The 19,962-nt window shown below is 65.0% G+C and overlaps 2 protein-coding genes and 1 long non-coding RNA gene across 7 annotated transcripts in view; 1 reads left to right on the top strand and 2 right to left on the bottom strand.

The window, feature by feature from the left end:
* Positions 1-6,940: 6,940 nt before the first annotated feature.
* On the bottom strand, positions 6,941-10,427 carry C14H8orf90 (chromosome 14 C8orf90 homolog). The gene is made up of 2 exons (XM_077846620.1): positions 10,316-10,427; positions 6,941-7,402 (listed from the first exon to the last, which is right to left on the bottom strand). Exons 1-2 carry the CDS (start codon positions 10,377-10,379, stop codon positions 6,942-6,944), a joined length of 525 nt encoding a protein of 174 aa, XP_077702746.1. The 5' UTR covers positions 10,380-10,427; the 3' UTR covers position 6,941.
* A 5,100-nt stretch (positions 10,428-15,527) lies between these two features.
* LOC144283401 (uncharacterized) lies at positions 15,528-18,484 on the bottom strand. 2 transcript variants are annotated; one of them, XR_013351965.1, is made up of 5 exons: positions 18,063-18,484; positions 17,852-17,976; positions 17,107-17,175; positions 16,590-16,630; positions 15,528-15,707 (listed from the first exon to the last, which is right to left on the bottom strand). It is a non-coding gene; the product is annotated as an uncharacterized LOC144283401 (long non-coding RNA). The 2 variants fall into 2 exon arrangements; XR_013351964.1 differs by lacking the exon at positions 15,528-15,707 and having other exon boundaries at positions 16,111-16,630.
* Positions 18,286-19,962, top strand: part of LOC144283399 (maestro heat-like repeat family member 5) — a 69,789-nt gene continuing 68,112 nt past the window's right edge. For all 4 annotated transcript variants that reach the window (XM_077847447.1, XM_077847446.1, XM_077847448.1 and 1 more), the window contains exon 1: positions 18,286-18,529. In XM_077847447.1, the coding sequence (XP_077703573.1) occupies positions 18,381-18,529 (149 nt within the window). In that variant the 5' untranslated portion in view covers positions 18,286-18,380. The remainder of the gene's footprint in view (positions 18,530-19,962) is intronic.

The following is a 19,962-nucleotide window of genomic DNA, read 5'->3' as shown; positions in this document are numbered from 1 at the left end:
CCCTGGCCCCCCGGCCAAGCACCCGCCACAGCTGGAACCTGCCCGCCATCCCCCAGGGACGTGGAGGGGACTCAGTGTCCGGGGCAGGAGATGGGGCACCTACTGCAGCCCGAGCTCCTCACAGGTGGCTCACGTCCCCAACACGTGGGACCACAGAGCATTTGCCTCTGTGCCCCCGGCAGGGGACGGCACCCGGCGGAGCGACCGTCCCTGAGCTGGGCAACACCCCCGGGGTGGGGGGGGCGGCCCTGGGGGATCCCAACTCTGGGGTATGGGAGGAGCCAGGGAGGCTTCCTAGAGGAGGTGCGGTCCCCAGACCGCCTGAGCCAGAGAGATGGAGCCGAGGGGGAGCAGAGAGGCGCTGGGCTCCCGGGGGAGGTGTGGGGGTGCGGGAGGAGCCAGAGACTCCCCAGGGCCATAGGGGAGGACAGCGGGCACAGCTCACCTGTGAGCCTCGGGGGTGGGGGGGTGGGGGACGTACAGGAGCACAGCCGGGGACACCGCCTGCAGGCAGGTAGGCTGAGGTCACCGGGTGGCACGAGGTGGGGAGAGGCCTGGCAAGAGCAGGGGGCGGCCAAGGGGGAGGGAGGGGCATGAGGGGCAGGAGGGGCTGCCCCCACCTGCTCACCCCCCTGTGGGCCTGGTCCTCGGGTGTGGCCCCTGGCACGACCCTGGCACGACCCCAGACCCACTCAGGCACAGTTTCCGCCTCAGCAAGATGGTCCTCAGATCACGGAGCCGGAGCCCAGAGCTCAGTGGGTGGAGCTTCCGGGACCGCAAAGCGCTTTGTTCATTTGCCTTCGAGAAACACTGGTGGGCGCAGGTGCCCACAGACACGCACGCACGCTCATGCACACATGCAGATGCACGCAGGTGCACACGTGTCCTCACCCGCAAGCCCACGTGAAAACACAGGCGGGTACACACATGTACGCATGCACACGGGCACATGGGCACAGACACAAGCGATTATGTGCACGCAGCTCTTGCAGCTCTGCACACCCAGTGCCCACAGGTGTGGCCTCGGGCAGGATTAACACGAGTCAGTCAGACACCCTGATGATAAGGAAACAGGGAGCGATATTCCAGTTAGTAAACTCCTGAGGACACGCCCCAGTGCAAACGAGTCACATGCAGAAACTCCCCTCCACCGCCCTTGGATGGACCTGTCTTTGGGGTCCTGGTTGGTGAACCTGCCTCCCCCCTGCCGCCCCCCCAGCCCACCCTGCACCTGCCCTGGCCTTGCCACCCCCAGCCTACCCCGCACCTGCCCCGGCCTCGACACCCCCCCAGCCCACCCCACACCTACCCCAGCCTCGACACCCCCCAGCCCACCCCGGACCTGCCCCGGCCTCGCCCCGTGCCCCGGCCTCCCCGCACCTCTGGAGAAGCCAGGAAGGATCCCATCCGGCCATGCGCACAGTCTGGGCCTGGGGCTTGGCAGGCTGGGCTCCTCCCCTGCCCCGTCCCCAGGCAATAAGTGGCAGTTTTTAGAAAGTGTCACTGTATTCCCAGCTGTTGTTGCCAAAAAAAGGGGGAAAAAAAAGACAAAAAAAAAAAAAAAAAACTGCTCCTTGGTTTCAAGGAAACTCACAACAACTTCAGAAAAACGCGTGAACATGATGGATGTGCTCATTTCCCTGAAGATTCAGCAAAGGCCAGAGGCCCCCACGTTTTGTCACAGGCGGTTGGGGCCGCGGGAAGTGGGCCGGGCGGGGGCCGGGGGCCTGGTCCGGGTCTGGCATTGCTCCTTCCCGGGCGACGCGGCGCTTCCTGAAAGGAGCCATCCTTTATTCCCCTTTATTCCCGGGAATAACGGCTCTTGACATAAACGAGTCCCGCTAGCAATTAGCCGTGATTAATGTAGAGTTTCGCTGCACAAGTGGAGGAAGCTCGCGGTCCCCCGGAGGAGGTGGGCGACAATCGCATATTCATGGATCTGGAACAAATGTGCGTTTAAGGGGAGTGGGGGCGGCTCCCTGGGACTTTTTCCAGCCGCAGAGCCCGGCCTGGGAACCGGCGGTGACTCAGCGTGGCCGTGACCGCGGACAGGACTGGGGTCAGGGGACGGAGGCCCACCCCGGGACGCCCCGCCGTCAGATGTGGGGCCGAGCCCTCATGAGCCAGGCCTGGGCCGAGCGCTGACACACCCCGGCCCCTGGGGTCCCCGGGACGGCTCAACCCCGTCCCCCATCACCCCACTTGACACATGAGGGCCGCGGAGCTCGGAGAGGTCGGGGAGCTTGGCCGCCACGCAGGGCCGCCCTTGGAAGCACAACGGAAACCCGCCCAGCCATTGTGGCATTCCTCAGTTTCCCCAGCTGAGAAACTAGGGGCTGATGGGGATCCGCCTGGTCTGGGGCTGGGACGCTGACTCGGCCAAACTTCAGAATTCCCTGGAAGCCTCCCGGCGCCCTCCGAGGTGGAGCCTGGCGTGGCCTGCTCGAAGCCACCCCTCCCCGGCCCCCACCTGTCCCCGAGGTTCCTCTCAACTCCCCCATGGCTGGGGCCGTCAGCAACTCCCCTTAGTGGAACTTCAGGGCTCACTGGTGCTCGGAATTAAAGGGCCACAGGAGAACCCATCGCCCCTAACTTGGCGCCAGGGCCTGAAATGGGCCCCAGCGGCGCTGCCAGGGACAGTCCCCGGCGCCACTAGCAGAGAAGACCCGGGCCCCGGGCACACACGTGCGGGCCGGCCCGCTGCACAGACGAGAAGCCCAGGCCCACGTGCACGCCTCGGGGGCCATCGGGGAGACGCAGCCGCCATCGGACAGACCTGCTTCGGCGCTGAGCCCTTGAGCCCGCAGGCCTCGCCGCCTGGGCCGCCCCCTCAGGGGGCTCCCGAAACTCCGTCCCTCCCAGGCCTGGGCGCCCCTGGCTGCGCCCTCCCCTGCTTCCCGGGCTGCTTTCAGGAAACCCTGCGGCCTCCCCGCTCCGCTCCGATGTCCAGCAGGTCCGACTGGATTGTCCCCGCCGGCCTGCCCCCAGGTCGCAGCAGCTGAACGAGCTCTCTAGACCTTCCAGACCTTTCCTTCGTTGTCACTGCACACATTTCCTGACTCGCTGCCAGAACCTCGGACCCACAGAGGAGGCAGGCGTCCTGCGAGTGCACCGGTGCCCCACACACGAGGGGGGCGCCCTCTTCATCCCCGGGAGCCAGGCTGGTGCCCACCCCCAGGGCATGTTCCAGAGCCCTTGTGGGGTCTCTCCGCTCCCAGCCCGCCGTGGGATGAGCCGCCGCGAGGCCCCGAAGGCCGGCCCCGGGCCTCAGGATGCTGGAGGAGCCACTGTCGCCAGCACCCCCGGGTCGCCAGGCAGAGGGACTCACGCTGGCCCAGAAGTGACAGACACATGGCGCCCAGGACCCATTGGCCGACCCTAGTCACCCGACCCCACCCATCGCCCTGGGTTGTTCCAGAAGGCGGGAACAGGACACTCTCGGTGCGCGGTGTGGGCGAACCCTCCCGGTGCCCATCCAGTCGCCCACGCCGACGCCCCCGGTCCCGACCTGGGCATTGAGCCCTCCATCCAGACGCCCGCCTGCAGCCTCCAGTGGCCGGGCCTTCATTGTCATTCCAGGCCAGCGCCTCCGGCCGAGCAGGGCGTTATCTGAAGGGGGAGGGACTCGAGTGGGTCCTCACGGCAACTCAATTAATCCTCCATCGGAAATTCTAACACAATCAATTTGGGGAGCCGGCCGACATCATAACACAGTAATTAGGAACAACTTTCAACTCTCGGCTTCCTTTGAAGATTGTAATTGCAATTAATTAAACATCCTCGCTGCTCCTCAGAGTCTGTTCCAGAGGAAAATGGAGCAAAGGCGGGGGGCGGGGGGGAGGGTGCCCCGACCCCTGTTCTCAGCAGCCCAGGAATCCAACAGAACGCGGAAGGGCGTGACACCCCCCCCTCTCCCTGGGAAGGCCCGTGACGACGGTGAGGTAGGGGACCCAGCCTGGGGCTCTGAACCAACGCGCCAGGGCCCTGCCCCTCCCCCGGGGCCCACCTGCACCCAGAAGGGAGGGAGGACCCTGGTTGCATCCCCAGGCCTTTGTCACAAATTCAGAAAATACCAGGTGAGCACCCACCGTTGCCAACACGGGCTTCCCCACTGCACGCTGACAGGTCACAGCCCTGCCCCTGGGGGCTGCTGCCCCAGGGCTGGGAACTACCCACGAGGCTGTGGGCTCCCCCCGCCCCGACCTGAGCGAGCGAGCGAGGCCAGCGAGCAAGGTCAGCGGAGGGAAGGTGGATGCCAGGCTCTGCGGGAGGCACAGCAGGCAGCAGGGCCCCGGACAGAGGAGGGGCAGCCGCCGGGGTGAAGACAAGGGAACACATGATGGTCACGACGGAGGCAGCTGTCCTCTCCCCACCGGGCTCTGCCCCAGGGCGACCTGACCCACAGATGAGCTCTGACCATCCCAGTGGCCAAGCGAGGGCCCCGGGCTCTCCCCGCGGGACAAGCAGCGACTGCCCATGCGCTCATCTAAGGGGTGACAGGCAGGCGATGTCCTGACATCCTCCCAACCCTGCGCCTCCCCCGCCTGAACGCTCGGCCCCAGCACTGGACCCAGCACCTGCCCCCCGTGCTCAGAACACTACTCAGGTTTTCCACCCCGCTCTACACTGAAGGGCAGACGTTCGTTTTTCTGACCACACTCCTCCGTGGGACCAGCACATCTGACTGGAAGAGAAAACGTGTGATTTGGAAGATGTCGTCAGCCCTGGGGCCAAATGCCCATGCCTCTCGGCTGGGATGGACACGGAGGCCGTCCCCCATCACTCCTCCCTCCTCCCCTATCGAGGCTTGCACGGTGCTCCAGGCCCGGTCCTTACAACCCAGTCAAGGGAACTGGGGGCGGGGTGGGGGGGTTCAGGCAACACAGGCCCAAGCCAGCCAATGTGCGCTACTGCCCGAAGCAAGGCTTGAGTCCTGGATCGAACCTTACCTGAAGCTCAGTTTATTTCTGGATCTTCCAGTTTTATAAACCATTTTTGAACCTTTTGTAGTTTAAACCTGTTAGGGCAGGCCGTGGTTTTAACTGAGTTCTAGAACACATGGCCTCATGCCCCTGGGCAAGCCCTGTGCCCTCTCGAGGCCTCCATGTCCTCGTCTGTCTGCCATCTCCACGGAGGTGCCATGAGGATGACATAAGGCTGTGGTTGTGCAAGGGCCCTGGGACCGAGAAGCCTGTGCCCCCGTGAAGAGAGGGGCTCTGCGTCCCCCGCCCTGCAGCTCCCTTCCTGACCACCCTGTGTGAAATACCGTCCGCCCCTTCTCATTTTCTTCCTAGCACTTATTGCCGCCTTTTACTTTTTTTTTTTTCTTTCTAATCATGTGAGTGTCTTCATCAGGTAACTCATCTGGGATCTTTGTGCCCTCGGTCAATGCCTCTCGAACAAGTGGTGGCAAAGGACCAGCGCTTTTATTTCCAATCTGTTCCCGAGTAATAATATCCTTTCATCAACTAGATTTATAAAAAAAAAAAAAATACATTTCTAGAAAAAAAAATTCTACTTAAAGAAAAAATACTAAGCAGAAATCCTGAATTTTTGTCATTACTCCCTGCGGCCATAAAATTCCTCTGCCAGCTTGTTTCAGGAATCTTTCAATGGCGACTCTGTTTCTGCTGTTTTGGGAGATGCACGAGCTCTGTCCCCACAGGGCCGGTGGAGCCGTCAGAGGAGCCGCCCCGGGGGTGGAGATAGACCCCTGTCTGTCTTGCCCCTGGGGTGGGGCATGCATCAGCACCCAGCGCCGTCTCCCAGGGCCCCCACGGGGACCCCCCGGTGTCCAGAGGGTTAATTCTCTGGGCTTCGCACCTGCCAAGGCCTTCCTTCCCTCCTCTGTCACTTCCTTGCTCGCCCACTTGAGTGTCAACTCTCAAATAAACTGCATTCGGATCCATGTTTAGGGACTGCTCCTGGGTGGACCTAAACAATTAATACACAACATAGGAGGCACAGCACCTGGTGTCATTACTGCTGTTGCCCCATGGGGAGCCAGACGCACAGATATTACAAAGGAACTGTTGTGCATCCCAATAAAATGGAAAAGACAAAGTCGACAGGTGGAAGGAGCCTGGAGGGGTGGAGGGAAAGCTGGGGACCCCTCTCCCAGAGCCCAGGGACCTCCTTCTCTTCCAGAGGTGAGCCCTTCCTGTCACTGGTTCTCCAAGCAAACCAAGCAAGGCTCTGGAAAAACCATTTCTGCCCACGACTGGGAAGCTATAAATAACTCCCAGATCAGAAGAAAGGAAAAAAAGAACCCGGATTCTGTCTGCACCAGAGTGAGAACGCACCCTCCCAGGGCGCCCGTCTCCCCGGCACACCTGGAATCCCCCCCCACCCCACCCCCCAGGAGGACACCTAAGCCTCTGGCCCCCGGGGTCGGCCGAGAAACCTGCCAGGGCCATGCGTGCGGAGGCTCTGTGCTGCTGGAGCCGCCCCACAGCGGGAGGCGCACCCGGGATGGAGGCTGGCTCGCCGGTGGTTGTTCTGGGCCCACCAGAGGCTTTGGGGGACATAAGAGGAGGCTCCCCATCCCCCCAGAACTCTCATCTTGGAGGAAGGAGAAACCACTGAACTGGAGGTCGGGTGTGCAGGGAACCCGATCCCCATGCTCCTTCAGGGCCTCAGTGTCCTGATCTGTGGGCTGAGCAACCACCCCCAGCTCTGGGGTCCAGAATGCAGGCCCTGCGGGTGGCCGCCCGGCCACAAGCCCCCATCCCGGGCCCCATCCCTCCGACAGCCTGCGCCAGGGGCTATTCTGACCTCACTCCTTCACTCGATGTGCCCTGGAGCCCCGGGTGGCTCCCGGGCAGCACCGGCGACCGGGTCGCGCCCCGGGCTCAGCCCCCTGTCCCGCCTGCCCGGGGATGCCCAGCGAAGAGCCTGGACGAGCGGAGCAGAGCAATGCTTTATTGGCGGCGTGGTTGCAGCTAGCCCAGCCCGGGGGCCCCGGCGGGGGCGGCCTCGGGCCCCGGGAAGGCGGCGGGGCCGGGCGCAGGTGCCAGCAGCAGCAGGCCGGGCCAGGGCGCGCCCACGCTGGCGTAGCTCAGGGCCAGGCGCTCGAGGCGCCGCTTGCGCAGGGCGGCCTGGGCCGTGGCGTGCAGGGGCCGCAGCAGCGCAGGGGGCGGCGCGCCCGGGCCGCGCAGCAGGAAGTCGAAGCCCGCGCGGTCGTGCGGGTCGTAGAAGAGCGGCCCGCGGGCCGGGTCGGGCCCCGGTGGCCAGGCAAACGGGAAGGGCAGCGTGAAGTCCTCGGTGAGCACGCGGATGGCGAAGTCATCCTCCTTGCCCAGCGCGCGGTAGGCGCGCCCGATGCCGCGGAAGTGGGCCGCCCAGAGCTGCGCATCCCCGCCGTAGATGTCCGGGAATGGGGGCTCCGGGGGCACGGCGGGACCTGGGGGGGCCACGGCCCCGGGGGCGACAGAGGGCAGTGCGGCTGGCCCAGAGGCGGCCCCAGGGCGCACCCTGCAAGGCCGCGGTGCCCCCATCCCCCCGGGGCTGACAGGGGAACCGCGAGGCCAACCCCCGAGGGCCCAGGGCCCGAAAACAAGGAGGGCAGAGGGCGCCGAAGGGTGGGCCCCTCGGCACTGCTCCCGGGAAGACTGGGACAGAGGAGCCCGGGGAGCTTGGCAGGGCCTCCTGCACAGTCTCTGACGCCGGGCCCAGCTCACAGCAGCGGCCGGGGAGGGTGATGTGGTCACTCTGGGTGGAAAGTTGATGCTAGGCTGTGCAGAGGGGGGACCGCGGGAGCCCAGCCTGCAGGTGGGATCAGGGCCCGTGAGGATGAGGTGAGGACACAGCACGGAGAAGCACTTAGCCGGGAGGAGACAGAGGGGCCCAATACCAGGCCTTGCAGGCGGAGGTGACAGCCGTGTCCCAGCCTGGCACAGCGACCCTGGGGCCCGGGGGCTGGAGCAGCCCCAGGGGACAGAGGGTGAATTGGTTCTGTGTCTGTTGGACACCCTCCCCTGGGAGCACATCAACCCTCCGGTGTGTTCAGTGTCCCCCTCTAAGAGTTGGGAACAATCCAGCCTGTTCTGCACCCTCACAGACGAGATGGCACAGACTGATCTACTTTGTCACCGGAGGGTGATTTCCCAGCTTGGTCCCATGGATGTGCCCAAGCCACCAGTCCCCAGGTGGTGGCGTGGTGGGGATGGGGGGGATCTGGCTCTGAGGGGGCTGTGGACAAGGCCAGAGGGGCCGGTTCAGGGACCGTTGTGCTCAGCACCGCGGGACAGCTCCAAGGAGGCCCGGGCAGGGCGCTCCCATCATGGGGCTGAAGGGTCCCTGTCCATCCCCCAGCCCGCTGCCCTGCAGGCCTCCTGGGGGGGCGGCTGGGGTTCAGTGCCAGCAGGTAGGGCAGGCTGTGTGGTGTGGCTGTGAGCTGGGGATGAGAGAAAGCTGCAGAGAAGAGAGGAGGTCTGGAGGCAGCCCCCAGAGGAGGAGAGGGGAGGACCCTGGCACCCGTGAGAGGAGTGCCGCCTTCTGACTTGCATGTGGCCAGGTGAGCCTGGCTGTTGCGGTGCAGGCAGGTGAGGAGGTAAGGGCGGCAGCAAGGGGCCCAGGGTGCAGGCAGGGCAGCGATGCAGGTGAGGGGCCGGTGGAAGACGTGGAGGACAGTGGGCTTGGAGTCTGAACTTGGGGCAGGGGCTCCCGGCTGGAGCGAGACCCGGGGAGATGGAGCGGAATGAGGCGGAGGGGCCGGGGCATGGAAAGGGAAGGGCCTGGGGCCCCCCTCTCTGAGCAGGCCAGGGAGAGGGGGAGGAGGAGGAAGCAGTGACGCGAGAGGAAGACCAGGAGCACAGGCGAGGAGGAGGGGCGCTCCTGGGCCCAGAGACGCTGACGAGTCCCATCAGGCGAGGCCTCAGAGCTGACCCCGCTCTCCTCCATGGAGGTCACCGGTGACCTTGAGCAGAGCCGCTTTAGTGAAGTGCCGGGAAGGGAGGGCGGCTCTTGAGCGGGTGGGAGGGGAGACTGGGAAGCCGCGAGTGTACCTAACCTTTGTGAGGAGTCTGCTATAAATGGGGAGCAGAGAAACAGGACGGTAGCTGAGAGGGAAAAGGGGTCAAGAGACAGGGTACAACCGCATGCTTTTATGTCGCTGGAAAGATCTAGCGAGGAGAGAAGATGTCACGCTAGTGGAGAGGGAGGGTGGGGGTGGCCTGAGTAGGCAGGAGCGCCTCCCCCTCTCCCTGGCCTGCTGAGAGCCGGGATTGGGTGGACAGAGCCGCCATGGGCACAGGTGCAGGTGGGCAGGTGCCTGGGGGGCTGGGGCCCCGGGAGTCCTCTTCCGATGGCTTTAGTTTCTTGAAAGAGGGAGCAAGGCCAGCAGCTGAGTGGGGAAGGTGGGGGGGCTCGGAGCCAGAGAGACCGGACAGAGGGAGCGATGCGGTGGGAGTGGGCGAAGACCGAGGCCCTCAGGCTCACAGTCAGGAATTTAAAGAGCATTAGCGGTTGAGTTTATCCCCAGCTCGCTCAGCTGCATGGGTGCAGGCGGGGCGTGGGCGGGCAGCTGGGGGGTTGCCAGGCTGGGACAATAAAACACAGAGGGCCCAGGGAAGGAGGGTGTGTGTGCGGGTGTGATGATCGTGGCAGGGCTGGGTGAGCGGAAAGGGAGGGAGGGAGAACACAGAACGTGCTGGAAACGCTGGGCTGCGGTTCGCCCCAGGAGGACGGGAGTCCTGCTCTGAGGGCCTGAGCTCGGGCGAGACTCCCGACTCCAGAGGATGGGGTCAGGGCCAGGCTGCAGTCGGGGCGCTGATGAGGCCAAGGGCACGGCCAGGGTGAAGGTGGGGGATGGGGGCAGGGGGACAGGATGCTGCAGGGGAGTCTGGGGAACCGAGGGGCCAGGGTGAAGGAAGAAGCCACCTCGGCCACGACCACAGGGATGGAGAGGGTCAGGGCCAGGGTCCCAAATTCAAGGGGGTGAATGACTGCCCCTGTCCAGGAGGGGTGATGGGTGTGTACGCCTGAGGACCGGGGACCCGGCACTGGGGTTTTAGGAGGCAGTGGGGAAAGGGGGGCAGAGAATGTTCTGGAAGGGGCCTGAGGGGTGAGGAGAACCCCTGAGTGGCTCAGGGACCCAGGGGTTGCAGGACCCCCGGGAGGGCCACAGGACAGTGGGCCGAGAGGGGAGAGGGAAGAAGGGAATGTTGGGGGGTGAGGTCAGTGCCCCCCCCGCAACCCTGTCCTGAGGTGCAAACTTGGCAAACCTCCCCCCTCCCAGGAAGAGGGGGCAGGACAGCAGCCCCAGAGGCAAGGATACCTCCTTCTCCCCCGTCCCTGCCTCCACCGCGGAACTCACCTGGAGGGGCCACAGGAGCAGGGGGCAGACCTACAGGGCTGGGGTCCGAGAGAGGGGAAGCCATGTCAGCAAACTGCAGATGGGGCTTGTTTACCTGGCTGCCCAGGAGACAGACAGGGCGGGGGGGGGCTTCTGTGAGGGGAGAGAACCTTGCATTTAAAGGGACCCCACCTGGAAGTGAGCTGGGCCCTGGAGGGGGAGGCCCCCGTCCCCCCACGCCCCTGCAGCTCACCTGCCCTGCTCAGGAGCCATCTGACCCCACCCTGACACCCAGACACCTCTGGGCCCCTCTGCACCAGCCCCCACCCAGGTTCAAGGGCCTCCACGCCTCTTCTTCCCCCCGGTCCCCATCCTCTGTGCTCACGGGGCGACATCCCGCAGGCACCCCACGAGTACTCCCAGGGTCGGAGGATATGGTGGATCTGCAGCCCCATCTTCAGCGACTCCAGTAGTCAAACCAGGCCTCTGGCCTCAAGGGACCAGCTGGGCTCTGGGTCCCTCGAAGGGGACCCAACACCACCGGGAGAGTGGGGACGTGAGCCCGTGACAGGTGCCGGTGGGTGCTGACTGCTACGGGGGTCCTCAGCACTGTGGCCTGCACAGGGCTCCACTGGCCATGCTCGGGGAAGACCGGAGGCCCCGACCCCCAGCCTCAGACTGGTTCCTGAGCAAGAAATAAGCTCTGGCGCACACCACGGAGCACGGGACAGGGGTGAGGGCTGCCTGTTACCCGAACCCACTGAGCGCTGCAGAGCCCAGCACCCAGGGGAGGAGGAGGGGGAGGAGGAGGGGGAGGAGGAGGGGGAGGAGGAGGAGGAGGAGGAGGGGGAGGAGGAGGGGTCTTCCGACGCCTGGCCCCTCAGCCGCTCTCTGGTGTGTGTGCATCTCCACACCTCCTCTACGGCGCAGACTCACACCCATGGTTCAGGCCCCGGCTCACACTGCCTCCTCCAGGAAGCCCTCTCTGCCTGCCCCATACACCTCAGAGGCCCAGCCGGCCCTCCCACTGGAAGTCACCGGGGGCTGTGCCTTGGCTGGTTAGAGATCTGGGGTCAGGTGCCTAGACCTCAGGCCTAGGAAGGTGCCTGAGTAGGAGGCCCGAGAGGCCGCGGTTGCCATGGTGAGGATAAGCAGCTGCTCCATCGTCTCCCTGACGGGCCTGACACCCTGTCTGGGCCAGAGCTCTGGCGTGGTCGGCCCCAGCGGGAGGGCTGAGCCCCTGTCCCCCCGTGAGCTGCCCCTCAGGGGTTCCCACCGCCCTCAGAAAAGCAGCTGAGGAGGGGGCAGAGCCGGGATGGGGCTCGGGAGAGGACGCTGGACACGCTCATCGCAGGCCGTGCAAACCACGTCACCTCGCTGGGCCTCAGTTTCCCCATCTATAAAACAGCTGAAACACCTACCTGGCTCCCGTGGAAGAATCAGGGTACCCAGGGGGCCTGGGGGGCTCCGTGGGCTAAGCATCCGACTCCTGATTTCGGCCCAGGCCGTGATCTCAGGCTCGTGGGGTAGAGCCCCACACCCTGGTTCAGGCCCCTCGCTCAGCAGGGAGTCTGCTTGGGAGTCTCCCTCCCTCCACCCTCTCCCCCCGCTCGCACACGTGCGCTCCCCCAGTAAAGACACAAATAAAATCTTTGTTTAAAACATTAGTGTGCTGAAGGATGACACAATGTGACAGGAGTGGAAATGCACCCCGGACACAAAGAAGTGCCCCCGTCCCCGCCGGCTGGACCTCGGGAGGGGGAAGCTCCAGTCTCTGAGCTGGGGGGACCAAGGCCGGACCCTCCCCAGCTCTGCTCTGCGAGCTCTTGCTGGTGCATTGACGCTCGCACACAACGACAGGGGCACAGGGTCCCCCGGATTCCCCAGTTCCACCCTGAGCGCCCTCCCCCACCATGAGCACAGGCCCCGCGGAGCATTCCCGAGGCCCCGGCCCTGAGGGCCATGGCGGGGTCCCGAGAAGCAGTGCCCCCGCGCGAGGCACAGCACCCTCCTTTGGCCCAACCCACCTCCTGAGCCCCCGGCCAGGCCAGGCCCCATATGGAGGCTGAGCACCGGCCCCCACGCACTCATGGGCCAGGGGCACCTCCAGCCGGAGGCCCACGGGCACGGGGGTGCCGGTAAGTCACGTGAGGGGCGTGTTCTCCATCATCCCAAGTTCCAGCCACTCAGTCGGGGCAGTGGCGGCGCTGGGTGGCGGCTCAGGCTTCCACAGCATGGGGTCAATGCAGGACCACATGATACCGCCACCAACATCCGTGTTCTGCACACCATGCCTGGGCGCCTCCGGGGGCAGGACCACGTCGCGGCCGCTCAGCGGAGCCGGATCGACCAGGGTGCCGTGGGAACAAAGCCCCCAGTCCAGGGAGCCTCGTCCCTCCTGCAGCGTCTGCGGCAGTGGCCAGGGCAGCTCCCTGGGGTGGGGGCTCCCCCCAGCTGCGCCCCCCATGCAGGTGGTGCCCCCATGCGGCGGTGCCCTTCGGGTATCAAGCCGCAGGGCATCCCAGAAGGGCAGAGGGGCAACAGGCAGTCCTTGCAAGAGCACGAGAGGGAAGCGCACATGGATGCTGTCGCTCCATGTCCCCAGGTGCCCCTGGCTGCCGGGGAGGCTGGGAGGGGCACCCACACCTGAGTGGGCGGGTGCCAGCACCTGCAGGACGGCTTCCAGCTTGCCCCCACCACGCACACAGACCCCGGGTGTCTTGGCGCCCTGCGTTCGTTTGCTAGGGCGACCGTGACCAATCACCACCGACTGTGTCGCCGGGGGTCGGAACCCAGGTGTCCGCAGGCCACGCTCCCCGCGAAGGCTCCAGGGGAGAATCTGTGCTTTGTGTCTCCCAGCTTCCAGGGGGCGGGGGGCTGCTGGCCTCCCCGTGTGTGGCCGCGTCGCCCCACTGCCTGCCTGTGCAGTGGCATGGCCTCCTTTCCGTGTATCAGAGCTCCTCCTGCCCCTCCAGGATTCGTGTGATTGCCTTGAGGGGCCCCCCAGAAAATCTGGGATAATCTCCCCATCTGAGGCTGTCTGACTTCATCACAGCCACAAAGTCCTGCTTTGCCGCGCACGATAACAATCACCGATTCCAGGGATTTGAACGTCGGCGTCCCCGGGGGGATGCAGCCTCCCACCGCACCCGAAGGCAGATGGTGTGAGGACAAGAGGTCACCTGAGGAGCAGTCCCAGGGCACGCTGTGGGGGTGGGAGGAGGCGGGGGGGGGGGCCAGGCTCAACCGCACCTCCAGACCCCACCCCGATGCCCGGGGCCAGTGGCGACGCATGGGGTCACGGCGGTAGAGCGCCTTTCTCCCCGTGCCTAAGTGTGGGGCCATCGTCAGCCGGCGGCCTGGAGCCCCCTCAAAGACGACAGGCCGGCCCTGAAACACCAACAGTAAGCGCCCAGGTGATGCGGGTGCAGAAACTGTGTCACCTGCTCCCCGGTCCCTACCTTCACGGAGGCATGAAAGACAAGTCAGTAAATAAAACAACTATCAATCATGATAAAGGCTAGAGAAAGAAGCTGTCAGGGAGTTGGGAAGGGGCCGTGGGAACACCCCATGTCCTGGTCTGTGACCCGAGACAGCTTCGCGGGAGAAATAACATCGAGCTGAGGTTAAGGAAGGACAGTATGTCGTGTGAAGTGGGGAGAAAGAGGGTCTGAGAAACCCTTTGCATATGCAAAGGCCCTGTGGCAGGAAAGACACTGTGCTTGAGGAGCACGAAGTCGCCCAGGAGGCCATGTGGCCGGTGAGTGATGAGCTCACCAGAGAAGGGAGGGCAGCAAGGACCTGGGGAGACCACGGGGGCCAGGCCCCTTCTCCAGCTTGGAGTCACGGCCCAGGCCCAGGCGTTCCTTCGGCTACCATCTCCTCCCAGGCCTCCTCCCCTCTCAGCAGCGCTCCCACCGTGTGTCTTCCCTCTGTGACTCCCCATCTCTAGGGAGGGAGGTGCCTGCCTCCTTGAGAGGCCGCCCAGGGTGTCCAGGTGGAGAGAGCCACGCAGGGGGAGGCGGGGGGCGGGGAGACCCGAGGAGCAGAGGCCCCGCGCAGCCCGAACCCCCAGATAATCCCCTCCTGGCGCTGCCACCACCTCCGAGTTATTTTTAAAACCTCATTTCCAGAAAGTGGAGGAGAAAACCTTTCTCTGCTTTCTTCTGTGACAGATTCGGAGAGGGATCTAGAAAGCGGTGTGGACCCTGGAAAGCACAGCGTGTCCTGGGCCACGCACCTGTGGGGACCCCGGGGCCAGACACAAGGAGCGCCCCCACTCCCACCCCCACCCCCCCGCCGGGGCAGCCTCCACAAGGGAGCGCACCTGCTGCTCTCGCCGGGTGGGCTCGTCATGGGGGCCTACTGGGTGCTGGGGTGCAGCAGGGAGGACTCCGTCGTCCACCTTCATGGAGCACGAGGGCTAGAGGGGACCCCCCGGGACTGGGGGGCCGGGGCAGGCGCACGAGGCTGGCCAGGGCCGTCAGCAAAGGCTGCCCAGAGCAGTGACAGGTGCTGGAGCCCGGGGCGGACGAGTGTGTGCGTGGACGGAGCAGAGTGAGCCTGGGTGGGCTGCCAGCACCCAACTGACCGGGGGCCACGGGCTGCACCGCAGGGGCCTGCAGGCAGGCAGACGCCCTCACCCGCGCCCACAGGAGGCTCAGGGAAGGGGTGGCGCCCGCCCTGATGTAGGAAGTGCTGGGGCCGGAAGTAGAGCCACGGAGCCCAAGGCCCAGAAGGGGGAGCAGCAGCGAGAGGTCCCAGAGCCCCAGCCTGGGTGGGATCCCGGCCCTGCTTACGAAGCCCCCTGAGGCTCGTCGTACTCCATGCGTTTAAGCAATATGAGAGGTCAGGGGGTCAGATGGGGCCCCTTGTCTCCTGGGGCACGGTCCTCCAGGTCCTCCGGTCCTCCGGAGGGAACTTGTCTGCGAGGCACCTGCTGTCACTACCCCGCCTCCCCCTCCCTTCCCCCCCTCCCTCCCCCCTGGGGGCCCAGCAGGAGCCTGCACTGGGAGAGTTCACGCTGAATAAATATGAATAAATGCTATGGGAGCCCAGGGAAAGCAGGGGTGGCCTCATTGGGGAGGTGGGGAGGTGACGGGGGCGGGGGGGGGGGGGCCTGAGGGCAAATAGGGGAGTGCAAAGAGTTTCCCTACGAAAGCAGGGGTGTGGTGGGGAGGGACTGGGTGTTAAAACAATAGGATGACACTTGTTGAAGAGGGTGAGAGGGATTTATTGGAAGGGGAGCTATCATAACAGGTGCAGAGACCAGGGCTCTGGGGTCGCTCTAGGGTCCAGCGTGGTGGGGGGATGAGGACACTGATCAGAGGTGGGGGGCCTTCGGGTGGGGGGCTTCTTGCTAAAACTGGACGTCATAAGAGGGCGCAGCTGGGCCCAGAAGAAGGTTCCGGAGCTTGACCAAGCAGAGAGTCTTTGTCAAGGGCATTCCAGGGGAAGGCACCGCTCAAGGCCCCAGGGGCTGACCTGGCTGCAGCCCGGAGCAGGAGGGGGTGCGGGTAGAGGGAGGCCTGGTGGCAGGTGCCCCCCCCCCTGCCCTGGGGCAGTAGCAGCATCCCCTGGCGTGGTCCCTCGCAAGGGTGGAGCTGGAGGGACCCTGCGCAGAGGCGTCGAGCGGGGAGCGAGCTGGCGCTGGCCCGCAGCACCCGCCTCCCCGTGGGCAGTGGGGTCAGCAGCCCCAGGTTGCCCAGGGCCCCCTCCCCAAACGCCTTCTGGGCAGGGAGGGCTGCGGGGTGGGGAGGGCTGCAGGGATGAAGTGGCCGGAGGCCTGCCTGGGCCCACAGCGCCATCTGCCGGCCACATGGGGAGGGACAGGCGGGCACCTCCCTGCCAGCCCCGCCTGCCCCCTAGGAGTGGCGTGAGGGTCCACGGGGCACCCCGACCCTGTGTGACCTCCCGCCCACCTCCCCTCTCTGGGCTTCAGCCCCGTCCGGGGTGGCGAGCGCTCCCAGGCAGGGAGCCCGCATCCCTCAGAGGCGGTGCCCCTGGTGCAAGGATGCCCTGGGTCTCAGCAGGGGCACCAGGCATGACCCAGCCGGCAGCAGTTCGACCCTGACAGCTGGCCATGTTGGTGGTGAGCAGTGGGGAGAGGGACAGATGTCAGCTCCCAGGTCACAGCCCGTGACCTCCCCGCGTCCCCCAGAGCAGAGGAGGGTCCACAGGGAGGCTCATCCATTCCCACCGCCCCGGTGTGAAGATCAAATTCCCAGGCATCTAGTCTGGCCTGAACCTGCAGGGACCGGAGTGTGCCCCCTCGGAAGCGGCTCCTTCATCGTACCTGGCCAGGGCTTGCCGGAAGGTTCTCCCTCAGAGAGGAGGCTGCAGAAAAGTGGATTAGCCCAGGGCGTGGCCGGAACCCGCAAAGGCCCAAAGGGGCCAGAATCTGCAGGGCCCCAGGCTTGTCCCCTCCTCTGTCGCCTCCCCCCTGCCTGGACCCTTAAAGGGGGATGGGCAGCCCTAGGGGCCCCCCTCCCAACCCCAAGGTCTAGTCTTGGCCCCAGTTGCAAATTCCCAAGTGGGGGAGACACGGGTTGGCCCATGCTGCGCAACCAGCCTGGCAAACATCTACAAGGGAGCTCTCTGAAGAGAAAGGGGGGCCCCACTTGTGCCTCATGGGCGGCCATGGGGTCCCCCCGCTGGGGCTAATCTCCTGCCACGGGCATCCCTGCAGTGCAGAGTCCCACAGAGGTGCAGGATGGCTCCCCGCAGACAGATCCCTGGCTGTCAATAACCCCTAGGGCACAGTGAAATCTAGTCGAATGATCCGGAAGTGATGAGTTCGGGGTATGTGTCACCTGTTTGTCATACAACGCATTTCGTGGTGAGCTTCTGTGGCTGTGCTTAACAACCAGCTCTCAAGATTCCTGGAAATTTGGGAACAGACATGAGAGCCTTTGAGAGGGCAGCTGCAGCACACCCCTGGCCAAGGCCACCAGGTGCCCCAGGCACACTCCAGAGGCATCAGAGGATGAGTCTCAGAGAAGGGGCGCCCGCCCCCCCAAACACCTGCCTGGCAGCTTTGCAGGGTCCGGCTTTCCAGGCACCTGCCCTCACAAACGAGCGCATGGGCCTAGTTCTCCGCCCTTCGGGGCTCTGGGAGGGAGCCAGTGAGGCTCAGGGTTTCCAGCAAGACCCTTCCCATTTCAGAGCTTCAGCTCTGGGCCTTGGGGGGAATCCGGGCTCTGTTGTGCACCGAACACATCTCACAGAAAACCCGAAGCCCCTGGGGGGAGGAGGGCACAGTCAGCCCGGTTTGGGCAAAGCTCACAGCTTCAGACAAGTCAGTCCCAGAGCTGGAGTCTGAACCCCGGGGGATGCCCACGGCCTCAGGGGTGAGCGGGGGCTGTCTGTCGTCTATGAGGCCTCCCCCAGCAGGGCCCTGGTCGCAGACACATGGCTGTTTCCGGGGTGCAGGGCTGCATGCACCGTGTGGCTGCAGGGGCTTGAGCCCGGGGGCCGGCTGGGCAGGGGGAGCCACGCCTGGGGCTGGAGGTGGCTGGTCAGCGTCCCAGCAGTCCCTCGCTCCAAGGGGAGCCCCACCCGTAGGGCTTCCAGCAGCCGAGTATGGTGACAAGGGGCCGTGCTGGGACCCCGCTCTCTCCACGGCCTTGCAGCTGGACTGTGGCGCCGGGTGATGGGAGGCCATAACCTAATTCCCACTCTCCCTGGAACAGAACATGGGCTGGTTATCCGTTGCTGGGTAACAAATGACCCTGAGACCCAGTGGCTTCAAACAACACACATTTACTACCTCACAGTTTCTTAGGTCAGGAATCCAGGCTTGGGGCAGCTGGGCCTGGGGGTCTCAGGGTCCCTCGGAAGCCAGAGACAGAGGGGCCGAGCCCGAGGTCACATGCAGAATGCAGGTACACGCAGGGACTGTGCCCAGAACAGGGCCCAGGTCCACAGCACTGGCCCTGGGAAGCCCACGGGCACTGGGACCATTGTGACCTCAGGGGTGAGGTCAAGGCTGGCCGGGGCGGGGGAGGGGGACACCCGGAGATAGGGCTGCCCCACCCAGGACAGAGCTCACTCCTGGGGCCTGTGGGTTCTCCAAAGGTATCCCAACATGGACGGGCAGCATTCTGAAAAGTCACAGAGCGACACCACGGCTGATAGGACGTCATCAGCCATGTCCCAGAACCCCAGGGCAGCCCAGCGCCAGGCTGGAACACGTGGGAACCCAGAAGGGGATGCCCCATGCCCTGCTTCCCACAGGTACCCTGGCTTCTCTGTCTTTCAGGAGAGCACCTCCCTGCAGGGCAGCGAGGGGCACCCCCGGGGGCGCATCTGGGGGCTGAGCCCAGGCCCTGAGCCAAGGAAGGAGGAGTCCCTGGGGTTGAGCCCCACGTGGCAGCCCTTTGCTTGGTGGAGAGGAGGCTGGGAGGGACGGCATTGCATTCAATACCACTGCTGGTGTGGCCTGGGGGTGGGGGGTGGCCGTGTGTCCCTGGCCCTGTCCACACTGCAGGCGTGAAGGAGGGGACGGGGAAGCTGGGCTGACACTATCCCCCTGCTTCCCTGAGCCTCAGCTTCCTATCTGCGGAATGGACAGTAGTGCAAAGACGGGCACATCCTGAGGAAGGCGCCCCTCGGCCGTCGGGCAGCTCCACCTGCCTGGGCCCCGGGGAGGCCGGTGGGGGTGCAGGTCAGAGGCCGGCAGGCGCCCTCCCCTGCCAGCTCAGAACCCCCCCCACCCCGGGCACCCTCCGTGGGCCCCCGGGGCGGGCCCGGCTCTCCCGACTATCCCCGGCGGGTTCCGGAGCAGGATTCCCGTGAGGGGCGCCCATCGTGGCGGGCTGTTCCAGAAGGAGCAGCTTCGTACCTGCTTTGAACTCAGTTATTTTGATCTGCGCGCAGTTGCCTCCATGTGTGTGTTGTCAGGCCCGTCTCCTCCTTTGCCACATCTTGGATCATCACTTCTAAGGCGAGAAAACGCTCCCCTCTGCAGCTGTTTGCTTGACTATGCTTCTGTCGTTTTTCTGTATTTAAAAATATATTCAGTTTTGGTCGTCAGAGGGCTAGGATGCCATTTTAGGGCAGGATACGGGGCCAAGTGCTTGCGGGTGACACTGAGCAGCCCGAGGTCCCCCCTGCATGCGGAGGGGAGCCGGGCCCCAACCCGTGGCAGCAGCCAGCCTCCGTCGGAAAGGCCTCGCTTCCTGGGAGCGGCAGGGAAGTGGCTGGTTTGTGCGAGGCGGTAGGAAGGTTCAAGTGTGCCCTGAGCCCCGCCAGCCACCATCCCACCATCCCACCATCTTGGGACAGGTCACTGGGCCTGTCTGGGTCTCCGCACAGCGTGGGGTGGGTGTGCGAGGACCGCGTGGAATATGATGAGGTGGGGGCGGAGGGTGGGAGGTGAGGGGATGAGAGGGGCCCCCATCGCTCTCCGGCAGGACGGTCTATGCAGCCGGGGCAAGGGCCCCCTTCCCTGAAGGCCTCCGTCCACACAGCGCTCATCCTCCTCCCACCCAGCGCCCCCACACCAGGCACCCCACTGGCTGGGGCTCCCCGCCCAGGCTCGTCTAGCACAGCCCCACAGCTTGTGCAAACCCTGTCCCTGCTCAGCTTCTCCATCTCACAGGGTCTGCCCATCGCCTCCGCCCCAGAACGCGAGCACGACGAGGAAGGGTGTTCTGTGTGTTTCGTTC

The sequence above is a fragment of the Canis aureus genome, chromosome 14, assembly GCF_053574225.1.
Source record: "Canis aureus isolate CA01 chromosome 14, VMU_Caureus_v.1.0, whole genome shotgun sequence".
In the NCBI taxonomy this organism is placed as follows: domain Eukaryota; kingdom Metazoa; phylum Chordata; class Mammalia; order Carnivora; family Canidae; genus Canis; species Canis aureus.
The sequence above is the reverse complement of the archived record's forward strand: the minus strand, read 5'-3'. Positions and strand labels throughout refer to the sequence as shown.